This window comes from Pelmatolapia mariae, linkage group LG10_11 (genome assembly GCF_036321145.2).
Source record: "Pelmatolapia mariae isolate MD_Pm_ZW linkage group LG10_11, Pm_UMD_F_2, whole genome shotgun sequence".
In the NCBI taxonomy this organism is placed as follows: domain Eukaryota; kingdom Metazoa; phylum Chordata; class Actinopteri; order Cichliformes; family Cichlidae; genus Pelmatolapia; species Pelmatolapia mariae.
The window spans coordinates 7,224,802-7,248,256 of NC_086236.1; the positions used below are offsets into that span (position 1 = coordinate 7,224,802).

The window sequence follows — 23,455 nt, forward strand, 5'->3', positions numbered from 1 at the left end:
TTCCCTCAAACCTCACGACTGATTGAGGGTAGGCCCGTTACTAATTACTGTTTCAAATATTCAAATCCTCCTCTTTTACTCACTGCAGGCAGCGCTTTGCACTTTGAACAGACACCATCTTTTCTCTGGCTGCTTTTAATATATATTAACCTCCTAGGACCTGCCGTCCACATATGTGGACATCACATTTTGGGTTATTTAGACCAAAATACTCAATTTTGCTCTACAAGGCCTGATATCCATTTACAAGGACATTATACTGCTACTGTTCTATCAAAATTTTAAATTAATATCCTCATATGTGGCTCTGATTTTCATAAAAACAAAAATAAGGTAAAAAAAAAATAAATCTGGTAATTCTTTGTTCTTACATTTATCGGGCCCCAATATGCCCAAATATCAAAGAGAAATTAAAAATGCATGCCGTGGAAGAGTTCGGGTCTTAGGAGGTTAAGATAAAAATCAAAGCGCCACAAAGAAGTTTCTTTCAGTCTATTTTACCACCACCCTTTGTAACCCACTCCCACAGCAACTTCTGCTCAACAGGTGCCATTGTCAAGAAGTAATGACATGTGTATGACTGCTCAGCTCAAAGCAGCACCGTTACTAACACCCGGCTCTCCAAAAATCTACAGGTATCTGCAGCTCAGTGGGTGAGCAGGTGACCATAGCCCTTTGCTGTGTGTCTTTCTCTCTCTCTGCCTAAAGTCAAATGCCAAAAAAATTATATTGAAAAAAAAAACAGCTTTGTTGAGAAGTCATTAACACAACCAAAACAATACCAACAACACAATTTTGCATCACACCAGATGATGCCGAACACAAAGTGCTTGTACGGCAGCGAATATGCAAGACCTTTCCATTATTTATAGAGGTGCATGTGTGCCAAATTAAATAATAAATAAAACAGACACCTTTTTTTTCAGAGGCTACATTTATGGGTCGTCACAGGAAATCATCTGCCCCCATCTCACCCAGCCCCTAGTACCCTCCTCTGTTACACCAACACTCTTTGTGTCCTCCCTCAGTACATCAATGAAACATCCTTCTGTCAAAATTCACTCCCACCCTCGTCTCCATCGGCACCACCCTCGTTGCACTCTCCTCTTCATCTCTCTTGTGTACTGCTCATTGCTTTGGATTGTTGATTCCAGGTAAACTCCTCGACCGCCACTATTTCTACTTGTTGCATTTTCATTGTTACACCTGTCTCCCTCTCATTCACATACAAATTCTATTCCTGTTCTCTCCAGAGCATACCTCCACCTCTCCAGGCTCTGTTCCACCTGCACCCTATTCTCCTTACAGATCACTATGTGGATCTGTGGCAAACATCACAGTCCATGGAAAATCCCGCCTGACCTCATCTGTCAACCTGTCCATCATCAGAAGCAGCTCAGAGCATATCCCTGATGTAATCCCACCTTGAACCCATCTGTCACTCCTACCACACACCTCACCAAGTGTCATCTTAAAACATTATGTACAGGTCTATTTATACAGCATAAAAACAAAGGTGACCACTAGGAGATGCTCCCATCCCTCAATCTCTAATGTGTGTGTGGATTTGTGACAGACTCTCAAGCTACAGAGTGTCTGTAATATTACCTCCGAGGACGCATAGAGCTTAGATTGTTTTGCATGTATTAAAGTACCCCTGTCGCAGTCTATTTTGTTTAACATAAACCTGGACTGGAATTCTTCACACAGTTTGTAGAAAGTGGGAGCCCCACGTTCAGGTCCTGAAGCCCCAGATGCTCTCAATGCCGCCTCTGGGTCCCTGGACCTCGGCTTGATAACCAAAGGGAAAGCCTCCTGCAGGATTTGTCAATATCCCGTACACACCACAGAGCACGGCCACCGATGCGACCCATATGACTGACCCTGTCAGTGCAGGGCCGGACTGCCAGAGGCCAGACCTTTAGATCAAATTAGACTAGCCAGAGCTAGGAGCTAACCAGCTAGGTGTAACGTTACTAAAGAGACAACCACGTTAGCTTGCATATGTCACACATGCACCTCATGTTCAGCTATACAGAGCTTCAGTAAGTTCCCACAAATTTGTGAACCACTGCGCAATGTTAAATACCCAGCATGAGGCAGTGACACGTCGCATTGAGGATGCTAACTAGCTAATGTTGTCAGTGATGCAGAGGCCGTCGCTGGCTTCGCTGCTCCCAGCCCCTCAACACACCCACCACAACCCGCCAAAGACACAAGAAATTTACCGTCATGTTGGGACGACTGAGGGGATCCCGAGGCCTCCGAGGCCATGGTTTCCTGAGGGGGGCGTGAGGCAATTAGCAGGGCGGTGGGATCAGAGCTAGGAACGTCCAAGAAAACAAGCTAACATCACAACTAGTGTCAAGCTAGCGACGAAAGAGTGCGACTTCTGGTTTGACTTTCAAAATAAAATCCACACTTGTGAACGCTCCAAAACGCCTGCGTTTATTCGTAATGTAAACCAACATAGGAATAAATACAAGACGAAATAATCATATATCTACTCATTTCGAAAGTTACTTTCATATCTGTCCACCACTTAGCAGTTTTGTGCTAATATTTTGAAGGCACAGAGTCATTTTCTTATAAGTAAACAGCGTTAGTTTCCCAATTCCGGTGTCACCTTTTTAAAATAAAATCGACTTGATTTTCCCCCCAAACTAAATCTCGCTTTCAACAATTAATTCTTAACAGAAAACAAAAGAGATATTTATCAACAGGTGATATAAATCCCAATTATTGTGAATGTGCAGCTGCACAGGAAAACACCTCCCTAAAGATTACACTATGATAAACTGCTGTAAAGTCATGATTTATAAGAGGAACTGAAAATGTGAGAGACCTACACAAGAGTCCAGTGTTCAGTGCTGACACTGGCAATGTTTTCTTGTAGTTTAAGGAATATGTATTAAAAATGTTAATTTGAACCTCTTTAAAATATCAAAAATCTGTGATGACATTTCTATTCCAACCAAATAAATAAAACAAAAACAATTTTCTCCAACTAAAGTATTAACACAGATGTGTAAATTTGTCATGCGTGTCTGACTCTTCTTATAGCCTCACACAAACACCCACATGATTTGGTCACTGGAGCATGACAGGGGGTGGGGATAATCCAGTCTCAGCCTTCATGTTTCTTTGGTTAGGTAAGAAAATTAGACGATGGCATGCAAAGATGCAGCACATGATGAGTCCTGTCATATCTAGACACCATCCGCTTTCACCTTCTGTTTACTGAAACTGCCGTCCTTCCTAAACCAAAGATATGGAAAAAAGGTAAGGCACTTATTTGGAGTATTTGGAAGTTGACATGTATTGAAATAACACTTTAATTGCATTTTTTTGTGATAAAAGTCATTCTATTCTTATCCATAATTAGAGATAATACTTATAAAGTGGTTATCAGGTCTAACTGCAGTGAAAGGTGTCACGTGTCAAAGCAGACAGTAAACTGTTATGTGCTTTCATGTCCAAATATCACTTTATCTTGCATGGCTGTATTCTGAATCAGCAGTATTTGTAACTGGAAGTTGGCAGGAAGCGGCTGTGTAGAGAGGATGCCGGGCATGAAGATAAACGGGGGAACAAGTATTTATATCATTCCGCTCACAGCGATAAAGGCACATAAATACATCCGTCCAGCTGGAGTAAACAATTCACTTTAAAGCTGACCTTCTCTTTCAGCTTTAAGTAGCTCAGATACTTTGGCTGAGCTTGTCTGAAGTGAGAACAAAAACTGAGACGTTTTGATGGTTGGCAGTGCAGGAGGCTCAGAAGAGTCCCTGGAGGTTATTGAGATGCCTGTTTGATTCTCAGAATGCTAATCTTAATACAAAAATAACCCCAGGACTTAGTCAACACTGAAAAAAAGAGGAAGTGGTTGAATGGCCTTCTTTCCGATCCCCAGCTCTGTGTATACTAAAAAGCAGCGGCTCAGATGTCCTTCTCGTGGTGAAGTGTTCAGACTTTTTTGTTTCTTTTTTAAATCCTTCAAACAGTGCGATCATGGCGCTTATCCGCAAGTACCTATGGTTATGGGTGGTCGTTGGCATGGTTTTCGTGTCTGTGATGATCAGCATCATCTTCCTTTTCATCTGCAAGTGCATATCAAGAAAAAGAGGTAGGTTTGAATCTCTGCAGCGCACCTGCCACTAAATACTGAACGAGCCTTCATCTGCACATCAACGACATACATTTTTACCGCTTTTTTCCTGTTCTCACGAAGATTTATTCTCTTCCCCTTCTTATAGCAGAAATGTTGAATTGAAACCCTGATAAGCGAAATGTCAAAACATTGTGCAACAAGTGTTTGGGAGCTTTAGAGAGTGCGTGAAGGTGTTTTCCTGTAAGTTTGTGTAGAAAAGTTCATTTCAGGGCTGGTATTTGTCCATTTGGTTGTGTGAGCTGTCAGACAGCTTTTTTAAGGTGTGGACAGACTGAAACTGTTTGCGTGGTTCAGGAACCAATGCCTTTTTTTTCTGTATACACTGTGTACACCCTGTAGCCAAACAGTCCAGTATTTTTGTCATTCGTATTTGCTTTTTTTAGGCATGACTGCTATTTTAAGCCATGTATGTTAAGATTTTTACCGGTATTAAAACAACTTAAATAATTTCTTGTTATTCTTTTTAAATTGCTGATAAAGCTCATAAGGTAACACTTAAAAATGATGCATATGCTTTTAAATTTTTTCCCTGTCACAAGTAGAAAGATCTAATTCCAGATGTGAGCATGTGCAGAACCCCACCATTCTGCAGTGTTAAATTGCTTGAGAGGCTTTAATCTGTGGTGGCCTTAACTCTGCTCCTGAGTCTGGATGTTCACATATGACATTATTTAACTATATATGCACAGCAAAATGAAACTTACTAAAAAATATTTTTTTTAAAAGAGAAAAAGAAAAAAATCCTAGAAGTAAAGCAAGGTTGGGAAACAACACCTCAATATATGTTGCATACTCGTGTCATTTCCAGTAATTTTATCTGCACAAAAAGTGTTTTTAAAATATGTTCGTTCAGCAACCTTAGAACTTAGTTCAGTTTGTGATTTGGAATAAGCCAGAACTAAACAGAAAGTGTTTTCTGAAGATGATTTTAATTAAAGGTGCCTGCGTGTGCGTTTTCTTACTTTCTGTCACAGGCACACATATATATAAACTTTGCACAAAAAAAGTCAGGAAAGTCCTTGATTACTTGATTGCTTCTTGCAACAGAAAACTAAAGACTTATTTTCTTACTTTTTATGCTAAACTTATATACATACAGATTGTTTCTGTGAGCTAAACTCACTTTCTAGTCTTAAGATGCTATGTGATGACAGTGAGAGGAAATGTTATATGGCACTTACTGAATTCAAGACTGATACAGTAATAAGATGCCATCATTGCAACATGTCAACCTGTGAAATTTCTTCCCTGCATGATCAGTTGTAAGTCTTATCATTGCAAGTATGACAGCATCTAAGAGCATCAGCAATGCAGCCACAAAGTGGCAGACCACATACATTTATAGAGTGGAGTCACTGAGTGCTGAGGCGTGTGGTGTCTAAAACTCACCAACGCCCTGCTGATGCAGCCTCCTCAGAGTGTCCCGAGAGCTTCATGGCATGGGGGTCTCCATGGGCTGAACAGCTCCTCTAGGTGTAACGTGTAGGTAGCCCTCTACTTTTGTCCATATAATGCATCCTAATATGGTCATCTAAGGCACATAGCTCTACACCGATGCTTTCTGTTTAACAGGGGCAGCCAATCAGAAGTAGGATAACTTAAAGAGAGAAGAGTTAAAATGCCTTATTTAAACAGAGGAAATAACTAAGGGACCGTAAGACTGGTCAGAATGAGATTGTTTTGAGCTGTGAGTGATGCAAAGTTACTCTAGTTCAAAAATTAAAAAAAATATGGAGTTACAGCAATCCCTGTATAATAATGCATACACTATTTTTTTTCTGATACTTTAAATGTGTTTTTGGTAGCACTTTCTATTACAGCATGGTAATAAAGGGGTAATAGTAGGGTAACAAGGGGGAAACGAGAGGGTAATAATGTGGTAATCTCTAAGTTATTACTATGCAATTACCAAAGTAATAACCATGTAATATCCAAGTAATATTACACAGAAATTTGTGTAATTGGATAATAAGGGCCCCAAAACTGTGGGTAACAATGTGGAAATAGAGCTCGGTAATAAAGTGGTAATAGTAAGGTAAAAAGGAAGTGACAATAATGTAATAATGTGATCATTTCTAAATTATTACCACTTTACCTGCGGTAGTTTCTGTGTAATAAGCACAAAACAGAGCTGCAAAATGCAAAACTGTCTGCATCTATTTAATAGCACATCAATAACCTGTTAATAACCTATTAATAAATGTGTTTGATTGTTACCTGGAATTATTATTATGGAATTATTATGTTATTAAATAGAAATGAGCAGTTTGCATTTTGCAGCTCTGTTTCCTGTTTATTACACAGACACTACCTGAGATATTTCTAGGTAATAACCACACTTCTTTAAGTTAGCTTTAATAGGTTATTCATATGTTATTAAAGAGAAACAGGCAGTTTTGCATTTTGCAGCTCTGTTTCCTGCTTATTACACAGAAACTACCATGGGTAATTCAGTAGTAATAACTTAGAAATTACCACATTGTTACGTTCTTCTTTCTTCCTTGTTACCCTACTATTACCTCTTTATGACCGAGCTCTAGTTCTATATTATTACCCCCAGTTTTGGGGCTCTTATTATACTATTACATACATTTCAGGATAATATTACTCAACTGTAACCACTATTGCTACCATGATATTACTTGAATATTACATAGTTATTACTTTGCTAATTGCATAGTAATAACTTAGAAATTACCACATTATAACCCTCTTGTTTCCCCCTTGTTACTATTATCCCTTCATTACCGAGCTGTAATAGAAAGTGCTACTGTTTTTTTTACTGTAAATATACTGCTATATTTTTAGTAGATACCTCATATTACATCCTTCTCACTGCCCAAACAAATAAACGAAAGTCTGATAAAACTGACAATGTAGCAAATGTTGTCTGTGATGAGGAACCTTGACCAATACGTAGCTGTTCGATTCTTAACTTGTGCAAAGAAAACAGCACAGTCAAGTCAAAGTCAAAATACTGTACTATGTATAGTTTGTTATACACTAAAATACACTAATGGGAGTGATAAAAATGCACATGTATTTTTTAAACTGTGTTTGTCCTGTGGTGGTATTGTACGGTCTCACCTCTGTATTATGCCCTCAGGTAACTGAGGTTATGAGCCCAAGAACCTCTCTCAGTGACCTGGGCTTTAATGTTATTTATCCTGGACTTAGGAATAATCTTCCTTCCACATAAGAATCTGCCCACCAACTGGCCGTTTTGAATCATCTTCCTCTTTTTAGTTCCTTTTAGTCACTCATGGTTTGGTCTTTTATTTGACTGTTTTTTTTTTTAATTTTATTTTATTTGACTGGCTTGTTTTTTTCTTTTTAAATAATCCACTTCTGAAGATCTGGCATTGCAACCATCTCCTGTGGGTGAGAATAAAATGAGTTTGAAATGTACACTCTGTACATTAGGTCATGTTGTGTGCCTGTCTGTTATGTCAGAGACATTCATAAAGTTGCTTCTCAGTGAAGGAAGGTTTTTCTTTATCCAGGTCATGACTCATGTACTGTACAGACTGTAAAGCAAGCCTGGGATTTTTAGGCTTTATGAATAAACACCTGGTTCAGAAAAACGTAGTTCCTTCCAGAGAAAGCTGTGGTCAGATTTGTGGAAGTTAAGAGTTGAACCCACGCATCTTCAGGCTTGACTCACCAGAATCACGCAGAACACGAGGGCAGTGTTGAGACTTTGCCATTGGAAATGCATTGCATCAGTGTTGAGGCGAGAGATCCAAAGGCAGGACCTTCCACAAATAACAGCAAACCTTTATTCATGCCGAAAAGTCTAACACAAAGTACAAAAAATGTACAAGCAGAAACCAACAAGTCCTCCCTGTAACAAAGACTAAGGGGAAGGACAGGGCTATATATTCACATACAGTCAGGACGAACTGAGCAGAAGCAGGAAAGGAGACGTTACAAAATGTTTTGCAAAAAAGAAATGAAACCAGAAACATACAGAATTTCTTTTTAAAAAAAACAGAAACCACTAGAGTGTATGAAATGTTTAAATAGCTCCACTAAAAGCAAGTGTCAGGGGGTTTGACGCTGGGGAAAATCTTGGACAGATGGACAGTAGTCAAAGAGCAAGACAAACTAGTGGTTTCTTTGTTTTTTCTAGTTCTTTGTGGTTTCTACTGATATTTTGTCTTTTATTTGTGATATGAGGTGATCAGCAAGATTGAAAGAGGCGGTTTACATGACCTGCTGTGATGTGAGGATTGCCAGGCAGGAGTCAAAGATGAAGCCCACAGATGAGGTTCATGGGTGTAGTGAAGGAGGGCATGGGATGAGGATGTTAGGGATGGGCGATCGTGGCTCGCCTTGTAATCGGAAGATTGCCGGTTTGAGCCCCGGCTTGGACAGTCTCGGTCGTTGTGTCCTTGGGCAAGACACTTCACCCGTTGGTGGTGGTCTTCACCCGTTGTCTCATCTTTAGCACCTGTTCCTCTGCCTCTGTGGCTGCTGTGAGTTTCTTGTCCCTGTGTTTAGTGTTGTTTCGTTTCCTGTGTCAGTTATGTTTCTTGCCGTTTGGACCATGCTGATTGCTTTCACAGGTGTGTTATCCCTTTCCCCCTGTGTGTCTCATTTTCAGTATACTGCATGGTTTTTGTACACATCATTGTAAAAGAAACTAAGCTTTTATTATAAGTGTCAAAATGCAATATTGTTTAAATTCTAAAGCCTAAACCCCCCAGAAATCAGAGAAAGTAGCTTCATAGTATCTAAATCTAGTTTTCCAAGTTCAGTGTCACTAAACGGTCTAGCTAATGCTAAGTCCCGTGACCTGACACTGCAGAGGTAACTTTTTTTGTTCTCAGCAGTTTTATGGGCCCCTCAAGACAGATCAGAGTGGTTATAAGATCTTATAGAAGGTATATGTTATCTTGACAAGAAGAAAAAATAGTGACATCTTTGCTACAAATGTCCTCCATTATTTTATGAATCCTTTCATGTTGTTTTTTTCCTTGATGGGTTTCAAGCTGTTGGCGACCAGCATCATTAAACAGGAACCTGCACACCTGACACACAGGATTGGTTCATTCCACTTATTTACTATGCCCTTAGATTCAAAACAAGTTTGAGCAAACTGAAATGACCCTCAGACACCAGTTTCATTTTTAATTCAACTACCTCTTTTTTTAAAAACTCACTGCTAAACCAACACATGCACGTGTTCCCCACAAATCATAAGCCGGAAAGGGAAGAGAAACCAAACCATGACACACTATAGAAGCTAAAGTACGTACTTTAAGAGGTTCGTTGCAAGCCAGAAGAAAAACTATTATAATTGTATGAATTACTATTATTAGGGGGTGCCCTCCAGATCTGATTAGCTTAGATGAAACTTTAATGATCCCTGTGGGGAAACTGGGCTGCATCACCACACAGCGGGGCTTCGTACTGGTTGAGCGTATGCACATGTATAAAGAGCTAATAAAATACAACACAAACGCTAATCATAGGTAACAGCATGTGGAGATAAAAGAACAGTGTACGTTTGAAAACAGCAGAGCTGTTTGTTTATTCATTTATGCATTTAAATATGGTTTGTTTAGATGCTTTAAACATACTTAAAAGTACTTTTTTTTCATTTTATCCTATTTAGGCTGCATTTTCCTACAAATACTCTTATATCATATTTGCATTTATTTTTCTCCTTTGTTTGAATAAATCCATTTAAATGGCCTTTTGGTGCAAATATATTGATCTTTTTTCCTAACTGACCTTGAATTAACTGTGTTTTCTTTTTTCCCCCCCAACAGGCAGACACAAAATCAACGATTTGAAAAAGGAATTCAACTTCAAAACTGAGTAATGCATAAATGTATACTTATCAAATAACAGTGAATGCACACAATGGATTGTACTGTACTAAAAACAGGCGCAGGTTTACATTTAAAGAATCAGACTTGTTGTTTTTATTGCTATTGCCTGAGTTATGCTTCAGTGAGAAGTCTATGTCACTTCTATTTTTATTGTATTTATTAATAAGCAGTGTTTTTATCAAACAGGGAGCTATTTCTCCCATTTTCATTTGCAACGCTAAGCTAAACTAACCAGAAAAAGTGCTTCAGTGCTGAATCAAGAAATTCCCAACACAGCTGATGGTGTTTTTAACAAGCAAAACTAATTTTAAACCAACTTTATTTGCACAAATTGGGTTGCTATATGTTGTGTGTTTAAATTGACTCTGCATAGCTAGCTATAATGCTAACTGTAAGCTGCATTTGTATACAGTCTATAGCAAAAACAAACTTTCAGACATGAGTTCTTACTGAAATACAGCTGTTTTAATATTCCTTGGAATAAAAAATCACAAGCAAATATGATAATACATATAGCAAACATGCTAAAAAATAGTGTATTAGCTAAACTACTCCCACCATTCACTCTGTGGGCTGTGATGTTCTGACACATCCAGGATGTAACCAGTATAAAAATATGATACATTATAAATGTAGGTTTCTTTGTTTCCTTTCAGGGGGATGAAAAAACTTGGCTGGGCAAGTACAGTATCAAAATCATTTTCCCTGTTCCCTGACATCTGCGTAACCATTCATGTAGCGTAATAGTAATATACAAAAAGTAACCAGTCCCCCAGAAGAGCCTATCCCAGCTGCCATAGGGCTACAAAATATGCCAGCATATGTCACATTTAGACTTTAAAAGTTTATATGTCACATTTATGGTGGTTCTGTTACATTTTTCCAAAGTTGCAGAAAAATCTCTATGTGGTTTGGTTAGTTTCCAAGCATGGCAATGTAAAAGCCAGTAATGTTACAAAATTACCAAATTATAACCAAATGTAACACTGTTACAACAATCTGCTCTTAGAACCCCCCCCCCAAAAAAAAAACAAAAACAAAAACAGTCTTTTTGTGTTCATAGAGGTGAATTTCTCGCGGTTTTTTTATTGGGGGGTGGGTGGTCGACATGAGCTTGTAACTGATGGATTTCATTTGCGCTTACATGCAAACACTCCTTGAGAGTTGTCCGTCATACTAGACATGATACAGTCAGCGGTTGCTAGGAAAGTGTGTACCTTCGTACCAAGTGTGTACCAAGACAATAAGTACAGTAGCAGACTGAACTAAATTCCAAAATATAAGAAATAACAGTAATATATACAAATAACACAATTATAAATATCCAGAAAATTACAGCGATTTAATATATATGATTGACATTTTACTCTAAACAGTAAAACTTTGTTATTTTCACCCTAGAGGATGTGTAACTATTACACTGTGTACTGTGCATTAGTTGGAGGTCCACGTATTGATCAGCATAGTAGTGTTAGCATTACATACAGTATATGACATTTATGTTGTACTATTTGGAAACTTTTTTCTGCAAGGCTTCCAAAAGGTCTCTGTGTGTCTGTTTATTTTACGACCACAGCAGTGTAACCAGTTGATAATGTTACAAACTTGTGACCAAATGTAACATTGAACTAGCAGCTCGCTCTTACCACAAAACTTAAAATGACAGCAAGACTTGGTAACTGATATATTTCAGTAGGAAGTATAATTCATGTCTGCATCATGTATCCAAACCAAGAAAATGAGAGAAACCAAGGAACCAGAGTTTTAAAAGTACTATTGTGTTAAACATTGTATTTTAACCCAAACACTGATTCTTTTCTAAACCTAACCAAATAGTTTTAATAGGCAAAGGTAAGAAAGTTGGTTATATAAGTAAGTTAAACGTAGTTATGTCCTAAATCTCAGCAGTTTTAATGGCTAAACTTTAAAAATGGATAGTTTTTTTTTTTCACGTAATAATAGATTTAAAAATTTAATGAGTATGAAAGTCTGTGACATGCAGTATTCAAAGTTGGGTCTCTAGTGTGCACAGTAAATTAGCTTGCTCCACTACCTATCCCTCCAACCTACAAAATTTGTGCAAGTGAAAAAAAACTATAATTTTGTTCACATGGATACAAATCAGATTTGGGCCAAACCAGAAAAGTGCTGTTAATTCACAAATAAGTCCAAAACAAAGAATTCTATTGGCTCTTTAACAGCAACTGTACCACAAATCGTGAAGGATCTTTTAAAGCAGCAGCAGCTGGCTTTTCCACAGACAGATGGAAAATCATGTTCAGTGGAAAGTTCATGTCCAAAAGCAGGAATTAAAAGTTGTGACTTCATGAACTACCATCAGACTGTGTTGGGCATTTTGTGCTTTGAGTTTCATTTATAAATTCTAGTTCTTTATGTTATTTACTCAGCTTTCTCTCTGTTGCCACAAGTCATCCCATATACATTGTTAATATTAATATTATTATTTTCATAATCAATATTCATTTAAACATTTATGTTTCCCCATATTTTCCATCTAGTCCTTATATATTTAAGGGACCATGTAGCTTAAACATGTCTGTTGTACCAAAGTAAGCTCTGCAGACCTTACATTACTGTGTGCTCACATCCAGATTCAGACATTGCAGATGTTCTTTAATGTAGATTTTTTCGCTTGACATTTTCTCTTGTCTACAAACTTGCAGGAGCAACAAATACCAGGAGACAAACATTGAAACAGGCATTCCTCCTCTACCTCCGCGGACACAGTTTCTCATAGCAGGCAAGACTTTATTATATCTCTCAGTGGCCCCTACAGATTGCCCCTCCTCTTTTGAAACCGCGCTTTCTTCTCTCACTTTCAGATCATTGAAATTAAAGCCTCATCCAGTCTGCAATTTGACCATAAACCACAAACTAAAGGGCAGCGTGTGTTCACCAGTTTACATGGCAGTGACAGTTTTATGCACAAGATTCAGATCCAAGACAGCACCACATATTCTGATCCAAGCTGAGGTTTCAAACTTACTAAGAAGTGTTTATGATGTCTGTTTTGTTAAGGATTTGGGCCAAACAAGGAAAGTGCTCCTTATTTTACAAGTCAGACCAAAACGAAGAATATTTTTGGCTTGATGACGACATTGTAACTGTACCACAAACTGCGGAAGGATATACAGCAGTCTGCTCCTTCTCATTTTTAAATTCAGACTTATTAAAAGTAGAATGGGAGGCAGAGCCTTCACCTTTAAGACCCCAGCTCCCAGTTTGGATTTGAGAGACGCTACTTTTAAGATAAGGGTTAAAACGTTCTTTTTTGATAAAGGGTTAGATCGGGGACCATCTTTACCTTAGAATACAAAAATGATAACCCTTTCAGGCGGCTGTTGCTGTGAAACTGAACTGAGCTGAATTGAATAACAGAAAACATTTATGAGTTTTAAAAATGTAAAGTCAAACTGGTGAACTTCACAAAACAAGTAATAACCTCAAGATGTTTTGCCCAGCCAACACCTGACAAACATCAATAATATGGCAAGCTCAGACAAGGAAGAGAGAAAAACTTCTATTTTGACTTGCTATGCCTGCCTTAGCTGTAATGCTAAGCTACAGGGAGCACAGCTGTTTATTAAGAATGCCCCTTCACCCACAACAGCAGCAAGAGGTGGTGCACAGAAACAGCCGTCTTAATCACAGTGCTCCGCTAACCACATAAAACACAGAACACATACAGCTGCAGTAATGTTATACACTAACACAAAAATGGCAAATCAACACTGGATAACTGTAACTGTCGTATAGCACTAAAGCCTAGAACACATAAACATCACGTATACAGTCCCATAAGTCATCGGGCCAGCAGCAATAGATAGGTTTGCTTCTCATTTAAATTTTTCCAGTTTGATATGTTAATTTTTTATGTGACATCAGCACTTTGCAAGTAGTAATATTAAAGTATTACTACTATTAATAAGAATTGCACTTAAGAAAAAAACTGAGGGGTCAACAGAGAGTTTTCTCTTTAAACAAGCTGAGAAAGTTGATTCTGTTGATCTGAATGCAGCGTTTTCAGCAGAAGAAATGCTTTTGTCACTCATCCGAGTGACTTCTTCAGTCTTAGCTAACTGCAGGTTTCCCCAACCTTATAAAAATTTTCATAACGAACAAAACTAGCACCTTTGACTAACGATGGGCTGTGAGGTCGGTTTCATTACGATTGATATGCCAGTCGTCATTACCGTTGCTCATGACTTGCTCATCATTGGTCATCAGTACCATTCACAGAGAGTTAGGGAATGACTGCAATCACAGCAGTGTAGGATGGTGAAAGATGGACCCTTCTGCTTTTCTGGTTGCTAAGTCTGTGAAGATGCATTCATGTATGTTGTAACATCCTGATGACATGCAGTTTGTCCTCCAGTAGATGATGAGACTCAAACTTTAAATACTGATCAGTATTGTTGGTTTATGGTACACACAGACTTTCAAATGTCCCCCATTGCTGATGGAAAGCTCACCATCCGAGAAAACTAGCCTGTCATTTTTTACTCCTCCTCCGCCCTGGAGAGCTTGATATGTTTGTCCTTCAAGTTAATGAAATCAGTGAATTCTGATATGTGCTGAGGTTTGGTTTTCAGCCAGTTGTTGTCCACATACCTGAACTAGTGGCTCAGTGGTGTTCCAGGAAAGAATAACAGAGCCCTATTTTCTACTTTTTCCATTTACAAGTTAGCTACACTGAGCGAAACTAAGGAATCCATGGTGCACCCATGTTCCTGCCCATAGTAATGGGATTGAAGATGCTGCGTTCAGATGAACAGAATCAACTTAGTGGAGCTTCCTTACCTTGATGATAAAGCATTCATCGTGACAGACTTTACTAGCTTAGTTAATGTTTTATGCAAGCTTGTTTCCACCACTGAAAAAGTCATTTTTTGGCATCAGCAAGTCAGTTGAGGTTATTTTGTTTAGTAAGTCTAAATTTCAAGATTAAAACCCAAAAATCTATATAATGGGAGGCAAAAAATGTTTTTCTCTGTTTTGTTTTTTTTCCAGTGGTGGAAACAAGCTTCCATAAGGATTCTATGGAAGCTCATAGTTTTGGTTTTTAGCCACAAAACCAAACAAACTATTCAAATTTTTGCTCTGGCTGTCAGTAACTTTGCCCAGCTTTGTTCATATTCAACCAGAAGGGCTTCACTAAATAAAACCATAGGTAGTAGATAAGATGGATGTAGTCACTCTGGCAGTTATTGGTTGATAAAGGAGTGTTGAAATTGGATTTTATGTATGATCTGATATATTTGTGTTAGTGGCTTTCCTGCATTATTATAATAAATGTTGGTCCCGAATCAACACTGCCATAGACTGGTCAACTGTTTGGGGAACTCAGTTTGCATAACCAAGAAGTTAGCTAATGCAATTGAAAGGTATCACGAGCAAGCTAACAGCAAGCTAAACTTTGTAATATATTCATTATAATGTATAAATGAATAAAAATAACACCTGAAATCCTTACTGTTTGCTTCAGAAGAAAGTTCTATGTAGACAACAATTTATTTATTTTTTATTATTAAAACAAAAACATTTTCCCCACTTTACAAAGCTTTGACATCATGATTGGTCGATTGGATTGTTGATCCTAGACTAATATTAATAATGATTATGCAGGGACAACAGCAGCACCTGGATATCCAATCTGATTCTGGAACGGTACATGTGTGATTGTTAGCCACTGAGCACATCTTGAATAATCCTTTCTTCTGACTCGTAAGCCTCAGTTATACTGTCCATGTTTGCAAGTCCCAACATCCAAGGACCTTTGTATTTTCCTGCTTTAAGCCTTCTTTATCAAATTATCAAAATGGTTTCAAAAGTCTCTCACTTGCCATCATGAGAGATAAGAAGCCTCATTACATTAACCACGTAGCTTCCTCAGTGAGTTTTTGTGATCCAAGATAACCCCTGAATATTCAACTACGTGGTCATTTTGTTTGTTTATTTTTACATTCAACATAAATATTTGCCTTTTGTTTAAACTTCATAGCAACACTGTAAGTTTTCTAAATATTCAATCTGAGGCATGAAGGTTTAATCTTCATGCCATCTTCAGGGGAGTTCTTACTGCTGCACTGCCATGTTAAACTCATCTAGTAACTAACTTCTAACACGATCGATCAGACAAAGACTGACTCACTGGTTCCCTGTTTAATCCAGAACTGAATTTAAACCCTTCTTCCCATATGCATAGTACAAAATAAGCATATCTTAAATATCATATTATCCAACCAGAGCACTTCACTCTCAGACTGCAGTGATACTTTTGGTTACTCAAGTCTTTAAAAATAGAATGGGAGTCAGAGTCCTGAGCTATCAGGCCCCTCTCCTGTGGATCCAGCTCCCTGCTTGACTTAAAGCTTTCCTTTTTGATAAGGTTTACAGTTAGAGCTGATCAGGTGTCCCTAAACCATCCCCTAGTCGTCACTCACACAGGCCTGGAGACCAGTTGGCATCCTCTGGTTGCTAGGGGAAAATACGTATTTCCTGATTGGAGGTTGGTTGCTGAAGGTTGTAGCTATATTTACTGCAGCAATAAATAATTTTACCTTGAAGGCTAATAGTCTTTGTTTTCAGTATTTATTGTGCTTTTCAACATTTTACTACTGTTTGGTGAGGAGTTTGTGCGTATTTGCATGCAGGTCTTCCATGCGACCGTGGCAGCCTGCTGGTGGGAGGTTTCCAGTGCACCACTGTATAACTCTTTGCAAATAATTCCACCTAGCAACTTCCAGAAACTACTCATCAGCTGGTTTGGTAACACACTTTTCCCCCTTGTGACCTCTAGTTTCCAATGAGTCACTGACCAGGCCAGTCTAGGCCTGCATGACTAGGGCTGTAGCTAACAATTTTACAGCTACTGTCAGCAACCTCCAGCAACCACTCAGCAATCACTGAGGAATAGCATATTTTTCCCAGTGTGACTGGGGCCTTAGGTATAGCCTCAGGCTGCTGGGAGATGTGCCACAATGCACTGACCATCTCTTCTCCACCCCGTTGTGTTTCTTCTGCCATCACTGCAGGGTAACTTTTATTCTCTTTCTTTCCTTGTTTTTGGTCTCTCTGTGCTCTTCTTTTCTGTCTTCTCTTTCCCCTCACCCCCATTGCTGCCCACTGCCCCTCCCTGAGTATTTTTCTGTTGAGGGTCTCTTCCTGTTAAAAGGGAGTTCTTCCTCCCCACTGTTGCCAAGTGCCAAGTCTAACTGTAACAATCTTCTACTGACCAGCTACCTATATGCACTGCAGCAATAAAATTAACCTTAAATGTGGAATTTGCTGTTTCAGAAGCCCAAAGCTACGAGAACCTGGCTGAGGAGAGCCAGAGCATCCACGACTACGAGGATGGCAACTGTGAGCAGAATGTAAGCAACCATGAGGAAAGCATCCACGACTACGAGGATGGCAACTGTGAGCAGAATGTAAGCAACCACGAGGAAAGCATCCACGACTACGAGGATGGGAACTGTGAGGAGAATGTAAGCAACCACGAGGAAAGCATCCACGACTACGAGGAGAGCACAGAACTCCAGGCTGACTACGTCAAGATGGAGGGAGACATAATGTTTCCTCCTCCTCCAGTCTTCGACAGCATGAGCGGTAGTGTTTTGGAGGCCCAAAGCTATGAGAACCTGGCTGAAGAGAACGACTATGTGGAGAGCGTGGACAATCAGCCGGACTATGTGAAGATGGACGAGGAAGATCAAGCAGGAGACAACATCTCCACGGAAGACTATGATGACATCGGGGGTGAAGAACAGGATGAGGAGGACTATGATGATGTGGGATAAAACCCAACACAACGAGATGGAGACACTTTTGAATTCTGCTGAGCAGAAATTATCCTTACCGCAGATTTCTCTTGTCATTTTGTATTTTTTTAATAACATTCATTAAGAAAAAAGAAAATAATCGAAGTACTGAAGACACTGAAATCTGCCGAGTGGTGTCGAGACAACTGGTTTGATCTTTAAGACGGTGATTCTTTTTAATATATCGCAAAAAATTCTGTTTTTCATCTGAATGTTGTAATCATTGTTTGTTTGTTTTTTACTGAATACATTAACAAGCAGTGACTTGCACAGGGTCCCAGATTAGGATGATATCTGGGTTTGCAAACTACATATGAAAGCAATCAAACAATATTTCTTTGTCTTCTTCTGACTTAAATGTCAGAAGAAACTAAGATCTTTAGTTTTAAACATGAAGCTTTTGCATATATCATGTGTAGATCATTCCCATGCTTTTTGAGAAGGACAGGCCATGTTGCTGGAGGCTTTCGTTATGCTCAGTTTGGCGAGATTTGGTACTTTTTTAATGAGCTGAATCAACTAGATCAACAGTGTAAGTAAGGTTTTTGTTGTATGAAACACAAAAAAACTATTGGAGCTTCAAATTTGATCCAAACTAAACATAAGACTGCCACGACCTGTTTGAAATCTGAAAGTCTGTAACTGCAAGAGCCTGAGATGTTTTTCTTTCTTTATGTGTTTGTTGATTTATTTATACACATGAACATTGATATAAGATTAATATGTATTTTTTTGGTTTTTTTGCTTCTTTTCTAAACTAAATATCAGTGTAAAGGGGGTCTCCCCCTGTCCAGATCCCAAACATTATCAGTGAAGCGTCTGACTATCAATCATATGGTGGGTTTGTTTACTTTTGTATATCAGTTGGTCCGTTTGAGTGGTTAATGAATGGGGGAATCAGCAGGCAGTGATGACATGTATGCATGATCAGATCCCGAGCAGTGAGTGAGTGGGGCACAGGGGCAGTGATTACAGTGTTTGGTTATATGTATGCACAGTATCTATACAATCCTGTGAAAAACTAAGGATTGATTTGTGATTCAGTAGCTTATAGATCCACCTTCAGCAGCAATAACTCAGAGTAACTGTTTTTTGTATGACTTTGTCATGGTTGTGAAAAAACTTTGCTTCACGTCTTTCGTTTACGTACAGCTCTCTTGAGGATGCGCCACAGCATTTCAGTCAGGCTGAGGTCTGCACTTTAATTCTTGTCTTTTATTCACCATGATGTTGTAGATTTGCTGCTGTGCTTGGGATCATTGTTCTGCTGAGTCAGCGGATTTGGGCCACGCTTTAACTGCTGGACAGATGGCCTCACATTTGACTCTAGAATACTTTGGAAAATACTTTGGTATACAGAGGAGTTTATGGGAGACTGAAAGGTGTCCTGTGACTGTGAAACAAGCCCAAATCATCACCCCTCCGACACCGTGCTTCACAGTTACTGTAGTGTGTTGGTTTTTGCCAGATGTACTTTTGCACAATGTCCTTACATTTGCAAGGACATTGTTCTTGCAACTTTGCAACCCTAATCCATGCCACCATGTTTATTTTAGACAGAAGAGACTTTCTTCTGGCAACTTTTTAAACAAACCATACTTGTTCAGTCTTTTTCTAACTGTAGGCAAGGCAAGTTTATTTATATAGCACAATTCAACAGCAAGATGATTCAAAGTGCTTTACAGAGACATTAAAAAGCAAAAACAAATAAAAAGCTTGATTTAAAATGAGAAAAAAAAGGAACAGTAGATAAAATCAGTAGTTAAAATGTAAGTTTTGAAATTTAAGCTTAAAAGTGTGGATTTGGTGCTTTATTCAAATGCAGCTGAGAACAGGTGAGTCTTCAACCTGGATTTAAATAAACTGAGTGTTTTCTTTCTGGCAGTTTGTTCCAGATATATGGAGCATAAAAGCTGAATGCAGCTTCTCTGTGTCTGGTTCTGACTCTGGGAACTGATAAAAAACCAGATCCAGATGACCTGAGGGATCTGGAAGGTTCATACTGGGTCAGGAGGTCACTGATGTATTTTGGTCCTAAACCATTCAGAGCTTTATAGACCAGCATCAGAACTTATGAATGAGCTGTAGCTGTCTGACTGATTTTTAGGTGGACCTGTAAAGATGCTGTTACAGTACTGTACTGTCATGAACTTCAACATTTACCATGCTATCTGTCGCCCGAGATCTGGCACTGGGTTTTTTGCGGTTTCATTGAGCATTGCACCGTGTGACCCTGGCTGAATTTCCTGGGACGTTTACTTCTGGGAATATCATGGTATTATGTTAACACATATCTGAATGCTCCAGACCAACAAACTGCCAAATCGTCTGCTTTTATAGAGGTGCTCACACTCCTGGCTGTCTATTAACTGGAGTTTCCCCTGATACATCCATTGGGATGTGAGCGTGTGCGTGAATGTTAGACAAGGTGTTTGGGTACAGAAAAAGCATGTGTGTGATTGGGTGAAGGAGGTAGCAAAAAAGCACTTTGAGTGCCCAGTTACAGTAGAAACGTGCTGTATAACTCCATTTACCATTTGATTCATGTGGAAGCAGTAAAGATTTACTTAGTATCTCACAGGACTGCTTAGAGTCCCACATGACTGTGTAACACGTACCCATATTTAAGCTGTATGTCAGCAGGAACCAGGATTATAACCTTATGTGTATTTATATTTTGGGTGACTCATCACAGATTAGGAAGTTACCATCTTCTTTACCTGTGCAGGTGGCAAGAGGATGCAGGTGAGGCTGGAGAGACATAAGAAACAATGAGAGGAGGTGGTAGATTGCTCGGAGGTTGCCTTTTGTCTTTATTTCATTGTCATTTGTTAATAAGATTTTTGTTAATAAATGTCACTTCTTTGCACACATTCCTGCCTCAAGAACTGCTTCATAAACACTCCTTTAAAAACTTTGTGGTCTCAACCCCCTTCTGTGTGGGGTCTGGTCTGTCAAGGCCTATTATGAAATCTCAGGTGTTTTTGACTTTGTAATCTTGCTGTTTTGAAACTGGATGTGACGACCGAGCAAGCTGTGGCTCTAACTTTTAAACTGAACCCTCACTGACTAACAAACCTGTCAGCCAATGCCCTGAGTAATCCTCCTTTCTAAAACTTAGAATGACTAAAATGTACAAAATGATTCAGTGTTATATTCGATATGATCTGTAATGACCAGAGATGGGCAGTAACGTGTTACTGTAATCTGATTACTTTTTCAAGTAACGAGTAATGTAAGGGATTACTATTGCAAAAACGGTAATTAGATTACCGTTACTTTCACGTAGGAACGCTGCGTTACTGCGTTACTGCAACCGTGATTTTTTGCGAGAATGTCTCATGACAGTGACGTAAGCGAGTGCGACGTTCGTGACAACAGCTGTGTGCAGATCATAGTCGAGTGCGGGAGAGAGTATGGCATGCAGCGTTCAAAGCGTGGAAGTACTGACCCTATTTTGAGTTTGATTCCATAAAAAGTGACAAAAACATTAGTGTCCGTTGTGCGTGGGAAGAAAACTTCTTTTTACAGCGAAAAAACCCCCTAAACTTCCAAGCAAGCAGCGAGTGCGCTACGACGTAATGTGAAATTCACAGAGAAACTCGCGGAGTCTTCAACTGACCGCTGCGTCACACCTGCACCAGGGTAAACCTCCGCCTAACCCACTCCTGCTTTATAGGTGAAAATAGAGCAACAGGACCGCTAGTCTTTGATTTTATTTATTTTCTGCTGTGTTTTACTTGCATTTATTTGAAAGAGTGAGTGTAAACACAAAAATTTTTTTTATTTTATATGCTGGAATGTGCAGAAAATAGGTTTAAATGTTAAACAAATTTCTTCCAGTCAGAGAATGTTGCATATAATTAAATTTTTGCTTGATGCATAAAGTTAAAAGATTTAAAGTTTAAAGTTTTAAAAAGAGACGTTTCTAAGTGATTACATTTTGTATGATGGATTATGCAGAAAAAGTAGAATTGGGCTGAAAGATCTATCACTTTATCACCTATTCAGGTTGTAAATCGTGTTTTTAAAAAGTAACTAAGTAACTAAGTAATTAATTACTTTTGAAAATAAGTAATCAGTAAAGTAACGGGATTACTTTTTGGGGGAAGTAATCAGTAATTAGTAACTGATTACTTTTTTCAAGTAACTTGACCAACACTGGTAATGACTGAGCCTTTTCGGTGAGTAGCATTGTGGGTAATTGTCTATATAACAGAAAAGCCTTTCTCTGTTATAATTTGATCATTTTGTCACTTTAGAGTCATGTAACATACTGAAATACTTCACGATTTATCTTTCTATGACAATTTTACCATTTGTTTTATTATGCTCTGTATATTTCTTATAACCAACAAATATATGGCAATCTAATAGTGACTCAATATGTTTCCCTAAAAGTTTGTAATTGTCTATTTAAAGCCTGAGTTTTATCATTATTTTGTGCTACGAAGCTTCAGTTTTATCAAAAAACTATTTAAAATAACCAAAATGGTAAGCCACACTGTAACACACACGCTGTGGTTTGCTGCTTTAAATACTCACTTGAACATGAAATAAATACATTTGAAGACCAAAAAAAAAAAAAAAAACCCTGCAAAGAAGTTTTGATGAAAAAAAGATGACAATACTGAGCTATTGTTGGTTTAGAGTTATACAGCATAGGGAAACAGCAGCAGTGGTGGCATTTTAACTGACATCAACAAAATAACTTGTAAGTAACAGACACATGATCAACGCAGTGGTCAAAGTGAAACTGTAAGTTTAATTAGAGTTACTTTTACAGATGGTGTCATACTGTGCATGCTGGTTCCCTTTAAGCCAGACTTTTGGATAACTAATGCCTGCTGAGGACTGGACAAAGTCTGTAGGCATTCTGGTGTATGCCTCTCCTCCTGTAGCCACACTGCCCCCTGTGGGGAGGTTTGTCTTAGCACCTAATTGACTGTAAATATAATTTCCTTAAAACCCAAAAAGATATAGGGCTGAGGGAAGTAACATAAAACTAGATGTGGGAACATGAGGAGGCTGTTTGGGTCTGTTTGAAAAGCTTTATTGCCAAGATTTTTAAGTTTTTCAAGGTCATTCCTCTGAATGACCTTGAAAAACGTATTCATGCATTTATCACCACTAGACTGGACTACTGCAACTCTCTCTACTTGGGCCTCAATCACTCTTCTCTCTATCATTTGCAGCAAAATGCTGCACACCTTTTAACTGGTACTAGAATGTATGATCACATCACTCCAGTTTTAGCTAACTTGCATTGGCTTCCTGTCAAATATCACATTGATTTTAAAATCCTCTTTCTTGCTTTTAAAATTTTAAACAACTTGGCACCTAGCTATCTAACTGAACTTCTCTATTTGTATAACCCCAAAAGAGCACTAAGATCTTCTAGTCATGGTCTCGGCTGAAGTCCAGAGGTGATCGTGCCTTTGCAAATGCAGACTCTGGAATAACCTTCCTCTTGATATTTGTACTTCTGAGTCTATTCAGTCTTTTAAATCACGTCTTAAAACTCACTTTTTAACATTGACTTTTGAATAAAACTGGTTTGACTATCATCCGGCTTGTTTTTTTTATGCTTGTCACCTGTGTTG

At 38.6% G+C, this 23,455-nt stretch overlaps 2 protein-coding genes across 4 annotated transcripts in view; one reads left to right on the forward strand and one right to left on the reverse strand.

Annotated features, from left to right (window-relative positions):
• The window catches only part of rabep1 (rabaptin, RAB GTPase binding effector protein 1), a 47,593-nt gene extending 45,224 nt beyond the window's left edge, over positions 1–2,369 (reverse strand). For all 3 annotated transcript variants that reach the window (XM_063486455.1, XM_063486454.1, XM_063486452.1), the window contains exon 1: positions 2,229–2,369. In XM_063486455.1, the coding sequence (XP_063342525.1) occupies positions 2,229–2,274 (46 nt within the window). In that variant the 5' untranslated portion in view covers positions 2,275–2,369. The remainder of the gene's footprint in view (positions 1–2,228) is intronic.
• An 807-nt stretch (positions 2,370–3,176) lies between these two features.
• LOC134636844 (ring-infected erythrocyte surface antigen-like) lies at positions 3,177–20,712 on the forward strand. Its single transcript, XM_063487070.1, has 5 exons — positions 3,177–3,282; positions 4,005–4,126; positions 9,949–9,997; positions 12,696–12,772; positions 17,329–20,712. The coding sequence occupies exons 1-5, from the start codon at positions 3,272–3,274 to the stop codon at positions 17,829–17,831; spliced, it is 762 nt and encodes a 253-aa protein (XP_063343140.1). The 5' UTR covers positions 3,177–3,271; the 3' UTR covers positions 17,832–20,712.
• The last annotated feature ends 2,743 nt before the right edge of the window (positions 20,713–23,455 follow it).

What these genes read in the sequence shown, in the direction of transcription:
- LOC134636844 (XM_063487070.1), top strand. An exon ending in GAATTCAACTTCAAAACTGA is followed by an intron (nt 9,998 to 12,695) that starts GTAATGCATAAA and finishes ACAAACTTGCAG; the next exon opens with GAGCAACAAATACCAGGAGA. An exon ending in GACACAGTTTCTCATAGCAG is followed by an intron (nt 12,773 to 17,328) that starts GCAAGACTTTAT and finishes TTGCTGTTTCAG; the next exon opens with AAGCCCAAAGCTACGAGAAC.